Below are 18,486 nucleotides of genomic sequence, written 5' to 3' on the forward strand. Positions count from 1 at the left end.
TGGTTAGCAGCCATAGCACTTAACCACTACACCACCAGGATCTCCATATTGCTGTTAGTGGCTGTCAAATCGATTCTGACTCGTAGCGATGCCATGAATAATACTCATTTTATTACTTGTTGCCTGACTTCACCTGCTACACGTGATTGCTGTTTGTAGCAGTGATTCATACAAGTACATATCACTGACTGAGCCTTATTCTTAGCTTTTAAGGTCACTGACAATGTTTTCAAACTCAAGTTTTTTTGCCACAGCAAAATTGAGCCAGCTTAGCCTTCTCATGGGAGTTGAAAATTTTTATAACAACATTACTTATCATCACTGTAAGCAGATTCTCTACATTAACAGGAAGAGGGGGGAAGAAAACATATGCATTGTACTAACCTGACCTTTCCTAATGGCTGTTTCTGATGCACAGAACACATTTATGTCAGGAATACACAAAGGATATATAGCAGATTTTAAAGGACAGAAGGAAGAGGGGCCCTGCCCTACTGCTGACATGAATTAGCTGTACAGCTTTAAGCTATAGTTTCCCTATCTATAAAACACAGGGAGATTGAAACATATGAACTCTGCTCGCAGGGCAATGGGTTTCTCTTTTTATATGGCCTTTCTGCCATGGTCTTGTAACTCCCACAAAATGACTGAGTGGGACTATGCAAATAAGGTGTGTAAACCTCTTGCTGGAATTGGCTAGAACATTGCACATAAGGTGCCTGTGGCCCACCAAGGGAATTAGTCAGTATTGTCATCCTGCTAGGATTAAAAAAAGCCTATCCTACAGATTGAGGGGAGATCTCACTATCATCAAGAAGACCCAGGAGTAGAGTACGTCCTTCGGATCCAGGGTCCCTGCGCTGAGAATCTGCCATACTCAGGAGACACAGAGCTGTAACACTGGAGAGCCTTAACAGTGAAGAAAGAGAAGCAGACTGTGCTTTGGGGAGGATGGCTGGTGTCAGCATAGTAAAAAGGTTGGGGTGTGGAAATATGTCGGGGCTGATGCTGATTATCCTCCTCCTCACGAAGTTAGAGGACCTCTGATGCCACTATTTTATACTCATTTCAAGTAACAAGACCTTTAACCCTAGGAAATGTTTTCTACACAACACACCAAAATGGATTTCGCCAGGTTGATGTAAATGACAGGTTTATTTGACCTAACTTAGGACACTTGTTTCCTAAACTGTTTAAGTGTGACCTAAAAATCTACTAATGTATTATATATAAAGGTGTATATTTTACCTGATCTGTCATTAAGACCTTGTTGAAGAAGCATTACTCTCTGAGCAATGGACATAGCTCTCATATGAATCTTTTCAGCTAAAACCTTAAAGAAAAAATAATAATAAAAAGATGGTCATTAAATCCAACACTATCTAAAGATTTCTTAACTTGCAATGTTTCCTTCACCTAATAAAATTACCTGACTCTCCAAAATAAATTAATATCTGCTAATACATTTGATACAATAAGATTCTACCTACTGTATCTTTACACAAATAACACACTTTCTACATTTCTTTGCCAACCATGCCCTCCCCCAGGAGATATTTTCATAAGCACTGATATGCCAGTTTTTTTATATGCAACATGAAAAAATTTTATTTATTCTATGTTATTATATGCAACATGAAAAAATACAGTAACTAACCTATACTCTTCAAAAAAAATACAATTGGAGAAATTCTTGTTATGTGCCAAGTATTTTTCAAAAGTACTTTAAGAATATGGCTTCTTGTCTTTGAAGAATATGCCTACCCAACAGAGGAAGAAGAGTCAGGAATAGGGGAGACAATGGAATGTGTGGCTAATTGCCTCCATGAACAACATTCTTCTTTGCCATGAGCCCAGAAAATCTAGATGGTGCCTGGCTACCATTATTGAAAATTTTGATCAAACATTCTATAGAAGAATTCTGATCATAAGGGAGAAAAAGCAGAACAGAATATCAAATTCTCATGGAATCCAGACTTTCTGAGGTCAGGGAGGCTGGATGAACCCGTGTTGCCCCAAGATAATTTTTCAAACTTAAACCAAAATTTTTCCCCAAAGTCTTCTTAAAACAATAGTTTAGCTTAACTAGTAAAGAGTATCTGCCTTGAGTACTGTACCCTTTTAAGATCTATATATATGGGATCAAATTGACAACAGCAACTTGAAAGATTAAAAAGAAAATTTAGGGGGCAGTGGGTTTATGTTAATGGGGGGAGAAAAAAGTGGGAAAAGGAAGGTGAGAATGCTTGCATAACTTGAAAAATACAATCAACGTCAGTGAATCGCACATGTAGAAACTGTTGAGTCAGTGTATGTTCTGCTGCGTATATTCTCAACAACAAAATAAATTATTTTTGAAAAAATGCCTACAAAAGGTATTGAACTTATTTACCTGATAAGCCACCTTTCTGACAGCCTCTTTCACATCCTTGGTGCGTCCTACTATTTTTGGCAGAGTCTTTGCTGATGGTGCAATATATGATAACACTGCTCGCCTAACTTCTGGATTTGAATCGTTTTCAATCAAAGTAGCATATGCTAAAAACAGAGTAATACATATTTAGTACACTAAGGAAAAAACTATAGTCATAAAATAACCCACATTTTGACATTTCAAAATGTTTTTAAAATGATAAAGATACCATTTTTCAGTCTTACACATTCAATTTTAGTTGAAGATTTTTCCCCCAACTTCTCTTTCAAGGATGGGATGAGAAATAGGTCAATGGACTGGGCCTGAAGAGTAAAACTGGAAAAAAAAAAAAGGCCCTAAAGATCTTGGCAATCCCATAAAGATTAAGTCTTTGTTACTCCTCAAGAGTTAGAAGAAAGTCTAGTATAGCAAGCAGTTTGTTTTAAATTGATATGGCTTCATAAAAAAAAAAAAAAAAATAGGGCCCTATTATTTTGATGTTTAATGAGTCCTAAAAAGAAATAGCTTTCTGGTTTTACTCCTTGAAACAAAATTCTTTAGCTGTATTTAAACGTTTATTCTACCTCCACTTCTCACGTCTTCCCCACGTTTATGATAAAGTTACATGTTGACTGTTAAAACATTTACATTTTACACAATATTATAATGTGTGTCGTATAATATCCAAGGTATCAAGATTGATTATAAAGCTAAAATAACAGGGATAGACAAATAGAATGATAAAACAGAAGAGTGTCTGAAATATTCCTAGGCATATATGGAAAAGTGAAATATGACTATATTTTTGATCCCAGAGGTAGAGAAAGATTTCTTAAATAAGAGATAAAAAGTACAAGTCATAAAGGAAGAAACAGATAATTTAGACATTTAGAATCTCTGTTCAACAAAAGACACACCAAAGAGAATTAAACAAGCTACCTAAGGTAGAAAAAAATATCTACAATTTATATAACCAAAAGACTTCTTTTGAGAATAAAGAACTCAAATAAATCAATAAGACAACCTGATAGAAAAGTGAGTAAAACACATTAACAGGCTTTATACAGAAGAAATATAATTAAAATCTGACAATACCAAATACTGGAGAGGATTAAAAAAAACAAAACCAAACCCATTGTCATCGAGTCGATTACAACTCATAGCGACCCTATAGACGAGGATTATGGATCAATAAAAATTCTTACACATTATGAATAGGAATGTTAAATGATATTACTAGGTTGAATACTTCTACATTATCATATAAAGCTGAGCCTGCATGTATCCCAGTAAGCCCCCTCATAGACATACACCCTAGCAAAACCCCCTCATAGACATACACCCTAGCAAAACCCTTTGACATGTGTACCAGAAGCCATCCAGCACATGTCTGTCAGTTTATTGTACTGTAGTGGCTTGCAAGTTGCTGGAAGCTATGCCACCAGTATTTCAAATACCAACAGAGTCACCCATGGTGGACAGGTTTCAGCAGAGCCTCCAGACTAAGAGAGACTAGGATGAAGGACTGGGCAATCTAATTCTGAAAAAATTGGTCAGCGAAAACCTTATGAAGAGCAGCAGAAAACTGTCTGGTATAGTGCCAGAAGATGGGCCCCTGAGGTTGGAAGGCAATCAAAATATGACTGAGGAAGAGCTGCCTCCTCAAAGTAGAATTGACCTTAATGACATGGATAGAGTCGAGCTTTTGGGACCTTCATTTGCTGACGTGGCATGACTCAAAATGGGAGGAAACAGCTACAAACATCCATTAATAATTGGAATGTGGAATATACGAAGTATGGATTTAGGAAAATTGGAAGTTGCTGAAAATGAAACAGAAACCATAAAAATCAATATCCTAGGTGTTGCTGCTGTTGTTAGCTGCCATCAAGTCGATTCTGAATCATAGCGACCCTACGTACAACAAAACAAAACACAGACCAATCCTACACCATCCTCACGATCCTTCTTTTTCATTGACCCTTACTTTACCAAGTGTGATGTCCTTCTCCAGGAACTGGTCCCTCCTGATAATATGTCGACGAAGTCTTGCCGTTCTCCTTTCTAAGGAGCATTCTGGTTGGACTTCTTCCAGGACAGACTTATTCCTAGGCATTAGGGAGCTGAAATGGGATGGTACTGCCACTTTGAATCAGACAATCATAACTGGGAATAACAAATTGAAGAGGAATGGTGTTGCACTCATTGTCAAAAAGAATATTTATGATCTATCCTGAAGTACAATGCTGTCACTGATAGGATAACACCCACGCTCCTACAAGAAAGACCAGTTAACATGGCTATTATTCAAATTTATGCACCAACCACTAAGAAGATTGAAGATTTTTACCAACTTCTGCAGTCTAAAATTGATCAAATAGGCAAACAAGATGCACTGGTAATTACTAGTGATTGCAATGTAAAAAGTTGGAAAAAAAAGAAGCATCAGTAGTCAGAAAATATGGCCTTGGTGAAAGACACAAAGCCAGAAACCACATGATAGAATTTTGTAAGACCAACGACTTATTCATTGCAAATAAATACCTTTTTTTCAAAAATGTAAACAGCAACTATACATATGGACCTCACAGGATAGAAAACACAGGAATCAAATTGACTACATCTGTGGAAAGATATGATGGAGAAGCTCAATATCATCATTCAGGCCAAGGCCAGGGGCTGACTACAAAACAGACCATCAATTACTCATATGCAAGATAAAGCTGAACCTGAAGAAAATAAAACAAGACCATGAGAGGCAAAATACGAACTTGAGTGTATCCCACCTGAATTTGGAAACCATCTCAAGAATAGACTTGACTCATCAAATGCTAATGAACAGAGAGCAGACAAGTTGTGGGATGACATCAAGGACATCACACACGAAGAAAGATAAAGGTCACTAAAGAGACAGGAAAGAAAGACCAGAAAGGATGTCGGAAGAGCCTCTGCAAATTGCTCTTGAACACAGAGTAGCTAAAAGGGAAGAATACACTCAGCGTTTCTCAAGCTGAAAGAACTGAAGAAAAAATTCAAGCCTCAAGTTGAAATCATGAAGGATTTTATGGGTAGAACACTGAACAACATAGCAGCAAAAGAAACTGGAAGAGAAACTCAACAAAGATACAGTAGAGCTACAAAGCACAATCAGCCAACTTAACCTCATAGACGTATACAGAACACTGTGCCCAACAGCTGCAACACACATGGAACGTTCTCCAGAACAGACCACATCTTATGCCACAGGGCAACCCTCAACAAAATCCAAAGCATTGAGATAACACAAAGTATCTTCTCTGACAGAATGCTGTCAAAGTAGAAATTAACAACAAGAAGAGTAAGGAAAAAAAATCAATTATCTGGAAACTGAATGATACCATGCTTGAAAATTACTGGGTAATAGAAGAAATAAAAGACAGAATCAAAAAGTTCCCAGAATCTAACGAGAAGGAAAACACATCATACCAACACCTTTGGGACACAGCAAAGGCAGTCCTCAGAGGTCAATTCATAGCACTAGATGCACACATCAAAAAAGAAGAAAAAGTCAAAATTGAAACATTAGTTACACAATTTGAACAAAAAGACAACAGCAAAAGAAGTCCACAGCCACCAGAAGAAAAGAAATAACAAAGATCAGAGCAGAAATAAATGAAATAGAGAATAGAAAAACAACAGAAAGAATCAACAAAACCAAAAGTTGGTTCTTTGAAAGGATCAACAAAATCAACAAACCACTGGCCAAACCGACAAAAAGAAAACAGGAGAGAACGCAAATAACCCAAATAAGAAATAAGCGGCATTACAAGAGACCCAACTGAAATAGAAAGGATCATAACAGAATATTATGAAAAACTATATTTCAACAAATTTGAAAACCTAGAGGAAATGGATAAATTTCTAGAGACACACTACCTACCCAACAAACCAAAAAAAACCCAAACCCAGTGCAATTGAGTCGATTCCAACTCATAGTGACCCAAACTAACGCAAAATGACATTGAAAATCTGAACAGACCCATAACAAGAGAAGAGATTGAAAACGTAATTTTAAAAACTCCCAACCAAAAAAGCCCTGGCCTAGATAGCTTCACTGGAGAATTCTACCAAACATTCAGAGGAAAGCTTACAGCAGTACTGCTCAAACTATTTCAGAACATAGAAAAGGAAGCGATACTTCCAAATTCACTCTATGAAGCCACCATAACCCTGATACCAAAACCAGGCAAAGACACCACAAAAAAAAGAAAATTACAGATCAATATCTCTCATGACTATAGACACAAAAATTATAGCCAATAGAATTTAGCATCATATCAAAAAAATAATACACCATGATCAAGGAGAATTCATACCACCTATGCAGTCAACATTAGAAAATCAATCAACGTAATCCACCACATAAATAAAAGCAAAGAAAAGAATCACATGATCATCTCAATCAAGGCAGAAAAGGCATTCAACAAAGTCCAACACCCATTCCTGATAAAAACTCTCAATAAAATAGTACAGAAGGGAAATTTCTTAATAAAGGGCATCAATCCAAAACTAACGGACAACACTGATCTCAATGGAGAGAGGCTGAAAACATTCCCTTTGAGAACAGGAATAAGACAAGGATGCCCTTTATCACCACTCCTATTTGAGGTGGAAGTTTTAGATAGTGCAATAAGGCAAGAAACAGAAATACAGGGAATCCAAATTGCTAATAAAAAATGAAGAGCTTAAACTCTCCCTATTTGCAGATGATACGTTACTAAAAAAATCCAAAAAGACTCCACAAGAAAACTACTGGAACTAAGAAAGATGCGGCAGAGTAGCAGGAAACAAAATCAACCTAAAAAATCACTTGGATTCCTGTACACCAACAAAGAGAAAAATGAAAACAATACCATTTATGATAGCACCTAAAAAAATAAAATACTTGGGGATAAATCTAACCAGGGATATAAAAGACCCACACAAAGAAAACTACAAAACACTACTTGCAAGAAACCAAAAGAGATCTACATAAATGGAAAATCATACCATGCTTACAGATAGGTAGACTCAACATTGTGAAAATGACAATTCTACCCAAAGCGATTTACAAATACAATGCAATATCAATCCAAATACCAACAACATTCTTTAAAGGGATGGAAAAATTTATCATTAACTTTATATGGAAAGGGAAGAGGCCAAGATAAGTAAAGCACTACTGAAGAAGAATAAAGTAGGAGGGCTCGACTACCTCACCTCAGAACCTACTATACAGCTATGGTAGTCAAAACAGCCTGGTACTGGTACAACAACAGACACACTGACCAATGCAACAGAATTGAGGACCCAGATGTAAATCTCATCCACCTATGGTCACCTGATCTCTGACAAAGGCCCAAAGTCCATGAAATGGGGAAAAGACAGTCTTTTTAACAAATGGTGCTGGCAAAACTGGATGTCTACCTGCAAAAAAGTGAAACAGGACCCATACCTCACACCGTATACAAAAACTAATTTAAAACAGGTCAAAGACCTAAATATAAAGCCAAAACACATTAAGTTCATAGAAGAAAAAATAGGATCAACGCTAGAGGTCCTGGTACATGGCATTAACAGTATATAAATCACAACCAACAACACACAAGCTCCAGAAGATAAGCTAGATAACTGGGATCTTCTAAAAATTAAACACCTATGCTCATCAAAAGACTTCACCAAAAGAGTAAAAAGAGAACCTACAAACTGGGAAAAAAATTTTGGCTATTACAAATCAGACAAAGGTCTAACCTCTAAAATCTACAAGAAAATCCAACACCTCTACAACAAATGGACAAATAATGCATTAAAAAATGGGGAAAGAAAATGAACAGACACTTCACCGAAGAAGACATTCAAGCGGCCAACAGACACATGAGGAAGCGCTCACAATCTCTAGCCATCAGAGAAATGTAAAGTAAGACCACAATGACATACCATCCACCCCAGCATTACTGGCACGCACCAATAAAACAGAAAATAACAAATGTTGGAGAGTATAGATAAGAACTATTTTTGATGCAGGGAAAGACAACACACAATACAGGAGAGGTCAGCACAAATAGACTAAATCAAAAGCAAAGGAGTTTCCTGAATAAACTGAATGCATCAAAGGCCAGCATATCAGGGGCGGAAGTTTGGGTGCCACGGTTTCAGGGGACATCTAAGTCAACTGGCATAATAAAATCTATTAAGAAAACACTCTGCATCCCACTTTGGAGAGTGGCATCTGGGGTCTTAAATGCTAGCAAGCGGCCATCTAAGATGCATCAACTGGTCTCAGGTCTCAGCCTACCTGGAGCAAAGGAGAATGAAGAACACCAAAGACATAGGGTAATTATGAGTCCGAGAGACAGAAACAGCCACATAAACCAGAGACTACATCAGCCTGAGACCAGAAGAACTAGATGGTGCCCAGCTACAACCGATGCCTGCCCTGGCAGGGAACACAACAAAGAACCCCTGAGGGAGCAGAAGAGCAGTGGGATACAGACTCCAAATTCTCGTAAAAAGACCAGCCTTAATGGTCTGACCAAGACTAGAATGACCCCGGAGGTCATGGTCCCCAGACCTTCTGTTAGCCCAACACAGGCACCATTCCCAAAGCCAACTCTTCAGACAGGGATTGGGCTGGACTACAGGATAGTCAATGATACTGGTGAAGAATGAGCTTCTTGGATCAAGTAGACACATGAGACTATGTTGGCATCTCCTGTCTGAAGGGGAGAGGAGAGGGTAGAGAGGGTCAAAAGCTGGCCGAATGGAAAAGAAATGTAAGAGGGAAGGAGTGTGTTGTTTCATTAGGGGGAGAGCAGTTAGGAGTATAAAGCAAGGTGTTTATAAATTTTTGTATAAGAGTCCGACTTGATTTGTAAACTTTCACTTAAAGCACAATAAAATTTTTTTTTTAATTTAAAAAAGAAATGCAAATATTGGAGAGGCTGTGGGGAGATCGGAACTCTTATGCACTGCTGGCGGGAATGCAAAATGATACAACCATTTTGGAAAATGATATGGCGCTTCCTTAGAAAGCTAGAAATAGAAATACCATATAATCCAGCAATCCCACTCCTAGGAATATATCCTAGAGAAATAAGAGTCGTCTCACAAACAGATATATGTACATCCCTGTTCACTACAGCATTGTTTACAATAGCAAAAAGATGGAAACAACCTAGGTGCCTATTAACAGATGGATAAACAAACTGTGGTACATACACATAATGGAGCGTTACACAACGCTAAAGAACAAGGATCAACCTGTGAAGCATCACGTAACATGGATGCATCTGGAGGACATTATGCTGAGTGAAATAAGTCAATCACAAAAGGACAAATATTGTATGAGACCACTACTGTAAAAACCCATGAAAAGGTTTACATACAAAAAGATACAATCTCTGATGGTTACGATGGAGGGATGGGGATGGAAAAACACTAGACAATAGATAAGCAGTAACTTTGGTCAAGGGTAAGACAGTACACAATACTGGGGAAGCCAGCACACCGTGTAAAAGGCAGAGCCACGGTAGCTCCATAGATACAATCCACACTCCCTGAGGGCTGTGGGGACCATGGTCTCAGGGAACATCTAGCTCAACTGGCATAACAGAGCTTTTAAAGAAAACGTTTTACATTCTACTTTGGTCTTAAAAGCCTATGAGTGGCCATCTAGGATCCTCCACTGGTCTCACCCCCTTGGGAGCAAGCAAGAATGAAGAAAACTAAAGACACAAGGGAAAAATTAGTCCAAAGGACTAATGGACCACATGTACCACGGCCTCCACCAGACTGAGCCCAGTACAACTAGATGGTGCCCGGCTACCACTACTGACTGCTCTGACAGGGATCCACAATAGAGGGTCACAGGCAGAGCTGGAGAAAAACATAGAACAAAATTCTAACCCAAAAAGACCACACTTGCTGGCCTGACAGGGACTGGAGAAACCCTGAGAGTATGGCCCCCAGACATCCTTTCAGCTCAGTAATGAGGCCACTCCTGAGGTTCCCCTTCAACCAAAGATTGAACAGGCCTATGGAACAAAACAAGACTAAAGGGTGCACCAGCCCTGGGGCAGGGACTGGAAGGTAGGAGGGAACAGGAATGCTGGTAATAGGGAACCCAGGGTTGAGAAGGGAGTGTTGACATGTCGTGGGATTGTTAACCAATGTCATACAACAATGTGTGTACTGTTTGATGAGAAACTAGTTTGTTCTGTAAACCTTCATCTAAAGTTCAATTAAAGGGAAAAAAAAATTGTTAAAAAAAAAAAAAAAGATGGAAGGAATACAGAGTCACTGTACCCAAAAAGAATTGGTCGATATTCAACCTTCTCAGGAGACAGCATATGATCAAGAACTGCTGGTATTGAAGTAAGAAGTCGAAGCTGCACTGAAAACAAAAAAAAATTTTGCACTGAAGGCACTGGCAAAAAAACAAGTCTCCAGGAACTGATGACCAACTGAGATGATTCAACAAACAGAAGCAGTGCTGGAAGTACCAGTCTATGCCAGGAAATTTGGAAGACAGCTACCTGGCCAACTGACTGGAAGAGAACCATCTTTATGCTCATTCCAAAGAGGGGTGGTCCAACAGAATGCAGAAATTGTGGAACAATATCTTTAATATCACACCCAAGTGTAAAATTTTGCTGAAGACAATTCAAAAGTGTTTGCAACAATACTTCTGTAGGTAACTGCCAGAAATTCAAGCCAGATTCAGAGAAGGACGTGGAATCAGGGATATCATTGCTAATGTCAGATGGATCTTGACTGAAAGCAGAGCTGTACCAGAAAGATGTTTACCTGTATTTTATTGACTATGAAAAGGCAATCGACTGTGTGGATCATAACAAATTATGGGTAACATTGCAAAGAATGGGGATTCCAGAACACTTAATTGTGCTCATGTGGAACCTGTACCTAGACCAAGAGGCGGTCATTCAAACAGAACAAGGCAATACAGCATGGTTTAAAATCAGGATAGGTGTGAGTTATGGCTGTATCCTTTCACCACACTTATTCAATCTGTATGCTGAACAAATAATCTGAGAAGCTGGACAATATGAAAATGTTCATGGCATCAGGATCGGAGGGAGACTTAATAACAACCTGCGATGTGCAGATGCGACAACCTTTCTTGCTTAATGCGAAGAGGCCTTGAAGCACTTACTGATGAAGATCAAAGGCTACAGCCTTTAGTATGGACTACACCTCAACATAAAGAAAATAAGAATCCTCACAAATGGATCAGTAAGCAACATCATGATAAATGGAGAAAATATTCACCATGTCAAGGATTTCATTTCACTTGGATCAACAGTAAACGCCCATGGAAGCAGCAGTCAAGAAATCAAACAATGTAGTGTGTTGGGCAAATTTGCTTCAAAAGACCTATTTAAAGTGTTGAAAAGCAAAGATGTCACTTTGAGTACTAAGGTGCACTTAGCCCAAGCCATGATATTTTCAATAGCCTCATATGCATATGAGGAAACCCTGGTGGTTAAGAGCTACAGCTGCTAACCAAGAGGTCAGCAGTTGGAATCCCCCAGATGCTCCTTGGAAACCCTATGGGGCAATTCTACTCTGTCCTATAGGGTTGCTATGAGTCGGAATTGACTCGGCGACAACAGGTTAGGTTATGTTTCATATGCATATGAAAGTTGGACAATGAATAAGGAAGACCAAAGAAAAATTGATGCCTCTGAATCATGGTGTTGGCAAAGAATATTGAATATACCACGAACTGCCAGAAGAACATACAAGTCCGTCTTGGGGAAGGTACAGCCAGACTGCTCCCTGGAAGTGAGGATGGTGAGAATTCTTCTCATGTACTTTGGACATGTTACCAGGAGGTGCTAGTCCCTGGAGAATGACATCATGCTTGGTAAGGTAGAGGGTCAGCAAAAGAGGAAGACCCCTGACAAGATGGATTGAAATAGTGGTTGCGACAATGGGCTCAAACATAGCAATGACTGTAAGAATGCCACAGGACAGGGCAGTGTTTCGTTCTGTTGCCCATAGGGTCGCTATGAGTCATAACCAACTCAACAGCACCTAACAACTAACAGCCAGAAGAATGAACAAATATGTCTTGGAAGAAATACAATCTCATCAGAAATGAGGATGTGGAGACTTCAATCTCACATACTTTGACATGTTTTTATCAGGAGGGACCAGTCCCTGGAGAAGGACATCATGCTTGGTAAGGTAGTGTCAGCAAAGAAGAGGAAGGCCATCAACAATATGGATTGACACAGTGGTTGCCACAATATGCTCAAACACTGGAATATTTGTAAGGACAGCACAGGACTGGTGTTTTGTTCTGTTGTACATAGGGTCACTATGAATCTGAACTGGCTCACAACATCAGAAGCCAAGTACAAGAAAGTTCATAGCAGCAATAGTGTTTTTAGGAGCAAATTAACTGGCAACAACTAGAGGGTCAATCAGCATTAGAAAGAATAAACTGTTATATTCATATAACAGGGTATTATAATACAGTAAAAAATATGTATTAACATGCATGAATCTTAGAACAAAAAATAACTGAGAAAAAAGTCACAGAAAAATACATACGGAATGATTCACATAGTATATAGTATGACAGAAAATATTATTTAAGGATACACATACATGGTTAAATTATAAAGAAAATGGGAAAATTAACCCAAAATTCAGAGGAGTAGTTGCCTCTGAGGTAGAACAAAAGGATTGCAACCGGTACTGATAATATTCCTAAATTTTTAAGCTGGGTGGTGGCTACTTGGGTATTTGTTTTTGGTTTTTGAACTGTATAAATACATAACTTATGTTGTTGTTCTTAGGTGCCATCAAGTTGATTTTGACTCATAGTGACTCCATGTGACAGAGTAAAACTGCCCCATAGGATTTTCTCAGCTGCAATCTTTACAGAAGCAGATCAGCAGGTCTTTCTCCAGTGGAGATGATATATGGGTTCAAATCACCAACTTTTCAGCACTGAACCATTTGCACGACCAAGGCTCCTTATATTACTCTTCCACATATATAGTTCACAAAAAAAAAAAAAAAAATTCGACTACTGAGAATTTGACAGAATCTAAATAAAACTGAAAAGAAAATTTAGAAAGTCACACATACCATTAACCACAGGGCAGTCATCGTCTTTGGGATCCTGAAGTCTTGAAAGAGCCAGAACTGCTTGTATTCTAACATTTGGAATTTTATCTTTCAATCTAATAAGCATGGCTTCTTTAATTTTATCAAACAAATCATCATCAATCAGAGCATTTTCTGGCATACTTCCCAAGAGCTTGTTTATTAGCTGGCACACTCTAAATCTGACTGCATTGCTGTTTGCTTCATGAGACTGAAACAAAAACAAATCAAAAGTTATTCAGTTATATACCATTACTACATACCATATTTTTACACAAATAATGCATGTCTTCTACATTGGTTTGCCAACCATGCCATGTAAATTTATTTCAAGAGTAACACGTAAAAAAATTGGCATAGCAACACTTAAGAAAATACCTCCTGGAGGGGGCAGGGGGCTGAAAGACAAGCATAGAAGGCACACGTTATTTGCGTAAAAATACAATAATCACATACCATTTGAATTTCTATATGTTTACAACTCAAGAAGATAAAAATGATTCCTTTCTTGCAAAGAAAACATAAAGCTATCAAATTAATCATAATGCTACTTTGATCCAAATGTATACTAACTATATATTCATACATGCTAAAAGTAGTCTGATAAGTATTTGCTAAATTACAAGAGCGTATTATTTTTCTGTTATAAAATGAAAAGTGTCCTCCAAAACATATGTTGTAAATCCTAACCTCTACGACTGGTTTACCACTCACCTGTCAGTATTATAATGAAATGTGCAAAGACCCAGAGTTAGAAAACCAAAAGAGAAAAACATATTCGGCACTTCTGAGGTTGAAAGAACTGAAGAAAACATTCAAGCCTTGAGCTGCGATACTGAAGGGTTCTATGGGCAAAATATTGAATGACACAGAAAGCACCAGAAGATGGAAGGAATAAACAGAGTCACTGTACCAAACGGAACTGATCAACGTTCAACCATTTCAGGAGGTGTATATGATCAAGAACCAATGGTATTGAAGGAAGAAGTCCCAGCTGAACTGAATGCACTGGCGAAAAACAAGGTTCCAAGAATTGACAGAATACGAATTGAGATGTTTGAAAACACAGATCCAATGCTGGTAGTGCTCACTTGTCTATACCAAGAAATTTGGAAGACAGCTACCTAGCCAACCGACTGGAAAAGATCCATATTTGTGCCCATTCCAAAGAAAGATAATCCAACAGAATGCAGAAATTGTCGAATAATATCATTAACATTACACGCAAGTAAAATTTTGCTGGAGATAATTCAAAAGCTATTGCAGCAGTACATCGACAGGAAACTGCCAGAAATTCAAGCCGGATTCAGAAGAGAAGGTAGAATAAGGGATATCACTGCTGATGTCAGACGGATTTTGGCTGAAAGCAGAGAATACCAGGAAGATGTTTACCTGTGTTTCATTGACTGTGCAAAGACATTCGATTGTATGGAACGTAACAAATTATGGATGACAATGCAAAGAATGGGAATTCCAGACACTTAATTGTGCTCATAGGAGCCTGTACATAGACCAAGAGGCAGTCTTTCAAACAGAACAAGGGGTATTGCGTGGTTTAAAACTGGGAAAGTTGTGCGTCAGGGTTGTATCTTTTCACTATACTTATTCAATCTCTACAATGAGCAAATAATTCAAGAAGCTGGATTACATGAAGAAGAATGGAATGGGACATCAGGATTGGAGGGAGACTCATTAACAACCTGAGTTAAGCAAATGACAGAACTTTGCTTGCTAAACGTAAAGAGGACTTGAAGCACTTACTGACTATACCTCAATATAAAAACAAAAATCCTCACAAATGGACTAATAAGCAACACTATGATAAACGGAGAAGATGGAAGTTGTAAAAGACTGCATTTTACTTGGATCTGCAGTCAATGCCCATGGAAGTAGCAGTCGAGAAATCAAAGGATGTATTGGATCGGGCAAATCTGCTGCAAAAGGCCTCTTTATACTGTAAAAAAGCAAAGACATCACTTTGAAGACTAAGGTGTGCCCGACCCAAGCCGTGGTATTTTCAGTTGCCTCATATGCACGCAGAAGCTGAATACTGATAAAGAAGTCTGAAGAAGAATTGATGTCTTTGAATTAAGGTGTTTGCAAAGAATATTAAATATACAATGGACTGCCAGAAGAATAAATTTGTCTTGGAAAAAGTACAGCCAGAATGCTCCTTCGAAGGGTGGATGGTGAAACCTGTCTCAGGTACTTTGGACGTGTTATCAGAAGGGGTCAGTCTCTGGAGAAGGACATCATGCTTGGTTGAAGTAGAGGGTCAGAGAAAAAGAGGAAGACCCTTGACAAGATGGACTGACACAGTGGCTCCAAGAATGGCCTCAAGCATAAGAACGACTGTGAGGATGGCGTAGGAACAGGTAGTGTTTCATTCTGCTGTGTACACAGGGTCCCTGTGAGTTAGGCCTCTACAGCACCTAACAACAACAAGACTGGTTATAATCCCATTTGGGAATGGGTTGTCTTTGTTATGATAATAAGGCAGGTTTAGTGTAGGGTGTGTTTTGAGTCAATCCCCTTTGAGATATAAAAGAGATTAAACAAGCAAGGGAGCAAGCAGAGATGGGGTAAGATAGATGCCAAGACATATAGAGATCTCCAAGGAACCAGGAATCAAAAGCTGAAGAGACAAGAACCTTCCTCCAGAGTCGAAAGAACGAAAGCTTTCCCCTAGAGCCACACCCTGAGCTTGGACTTCCAGTCTCCTAAATTTTGAGAAAGTAAATTTATTTGTTTCGGCCACCCACTTGTGGTATTTCTGTTATAGTAGCACTACACAGCTAAGACACCCTTTATAAAAACTATTGTTTTCTTTCTAAAATGGAGAACTCATTTAAAACAAATGTATGCGAAAACTGGTTCAGAGAATGTTGTATGCCTACATAATATTCTCAAATCACATAGGCTTTCATAATGTTTTCAACATTATAATGCTTTCAAAATGCTATGTACAATTCACTCATAACAAAGTTAAAAACAGAAACACATAGATATACTTCTGTGAAATACTCTAATCAGAAAACTTATGTCATCAGCAACTTACAAGCTGTTAGAAACCATAATTATAAGCCATCAGAAAGTTATTTACAAGTGTTGAAAATTTAGAAATTGATAAATAGAAGAAAGTGGTCAACAACCTTTAGGCAACTGGCATTGTGCTTGCTCACTATGATAAATTATAACTCATAACTATATAGGGGATTTCTAAATTATCGACAGAAAAATTAGAAGTATGTCATGTGGCAGAACATATAGTTAAACCTCCCTAAACTGGTTTGTCAAATACATGATATGATAGAAACCTAAGTTGGCTGGGCACATATGTGATATGATAAAGGAATTAGGGCATAAAATTATATTTCTGTAAGGTGGCCTTGAGGCACTAGGTATATCATAAGTAATCCCCTAATCTTTGACCTTGAAGAAAAAAAGGTGACATACTAGTCTTTGTAAGCATGACATCACCTAGCACTTACCGTGAAAGGCCAAGGTTAAAAATTCATATATACGTGTACATACACTGGGTTTCGGCTCATGCTTTCAGAGAAGAGTAGAGGCAGAGAAGAGCAGAGCAGAGGCAAGAGACTCCACTTTAGACTCTGACTGCCGCTGCCAACCTCAGACCCTAGCTGTGAAGGACCTCCACAGACTTCGAGCTGTGGTTAAATCTTCTTCCCAAGAACCTCTCATAAAAGGTAAAAGCCTGAAGTCTAAAGATCTGGACTCAAACCACTGAACTACCACCGTCACTGTAATTGTTAATCCTGATTCTCAAGTTCTAAATGAATGCTGTCGTGTGAGGTCTTACTTGCATGCTTCACCATGACTACCTTGCAATAAACTAATTTAGTTTATGTATGGCAAACCTGAGCATTTCTTTATGTTTAAGATAAAATCCTAATCTCTCTATTGATTATTTACATTTTAAGATGAAAATTATATCTAACACAGAGTCATTAAAAATTTAATGCTGGCACATTTTAAAAGTCCACCTTTTATCTTAATCATATTTCTAATTATTTTCTATAGAAACAATCATAGACATTTTCTCAATTGCCAGATATTTCATTCTTTAAAATATACATACTCCCTTTGCCTTTTATTAGGGCAAAATTTTCTATAATACCTTCCCCCAAGTGCTAGTTTTCACAATACCTTTAAGAGAAAAGTAAACAAATCATTTAAAATGCCACCATCTTCACCATCATCGTCTTCCATCTCTGATTGGTGAAATGAAGTAACAAACTTTGCTGCAAATTCTATTACCCTCTCCACAGCTGGTTCACGTTTATAGACCACCATAGCATATTTAAGGTAATGAATGAACTCCTTATGAAAAACTGCTTTATCGTTCATCTGAAAGACAAAAGAAACCCCCAGTAAACCGCACTGATAAAATCCTTTATTCCCAACATTACCTTAAGGCTGTTGAAAGCTCTAACCCTCACTCAGATAAACTAACATTTTTATTTAGTAAACTCTCAAATATCCAAACCTGCAAATGAATTGCATGAATTTTTCTCCAAGCTGTAATTTACTTCTACCAGGGAGCAAACAAACACAAATTTTGACAATAAAATAATTTCTTTGATTGTTTTTTAACATTCTTGAATTCTCAATGTCTTTAGTACCAGTTGACTGAAATACATGTCACAAAAAGACAAATATTGTATGATCCCATTTATATGAAACATCTAGAATAGACCAAAGTTTGTCAGTGGTTACCAGGGGCAGCAGGCAGGTGAAAAGGGGGGAGTCATTGCTTAGGGGGCACTGAGTTTATTAAGGGTGGTGAAAAATTTGGAAACTGACTGTGGTAATGATTATGCAACATGAACATAATTAATGTCACTGAATCGTACATGTAATTAATGCCGACATGGCAAATGTTTTGTTATATA

The 18,486-nt window shown here is 38.0% G+C and overlaps 1 protein-coding gene across 5 annotated transcripts in view; it reads right to left on the reverse strand.

Annotated features, from left to right (window-relative positions):
• Positions 1 to 18,486, reverse strand: part of NCAPG (non-SMC condensin I complex subunit G) — a 70,074-nt gene that overhangs the window by 49,496 nt on the left and 2,092 nt on the right. For all 5 annotated transcript variants that reach the window (XM_064286049.1, XM_064286048.1, XM_064286050.1 and 2 more), the window contains exons 2-5: positions 17,741 to 17,941; positions 13,553 to 13,781; positions 2,393 to 2,538; positions 1,249 to 1,333 (exon numbers count right to left, since the gene is read on the reverse strand). In XM_064286049.1, coding sequence (XP_064142119.1) covers positions 1,249 to 1,333; positions 2,393 to 2,538; positions 13,553 to 13,781; positions 17,741 to 17,941 — 661 coding nt within the window. The remainder of the gene's footprint in view (positions 1 to 1,248; positions 1,334 to 2,392; positions 2,539 to 13,552; positions 13,782 to 17,740; positions 17,942 to 18,486) is intronic.

The sequence above is a fragment of the Loxodonta africana genome, chromosome 5, assembly GCF_030014295.1.
Source record: "Loxodonta africana isolate mLoxAfr1 chromosome 5, mLoxAfr1.hap2, whole genome shotgun sequence".
Taxonomy (NCBI): domain Eukaryota; kingdom Metazoa; phylum Chordata; class Mammalia; order Proboscidea; family Elephantidae; genus Loxodonta; species Loxodonta africana.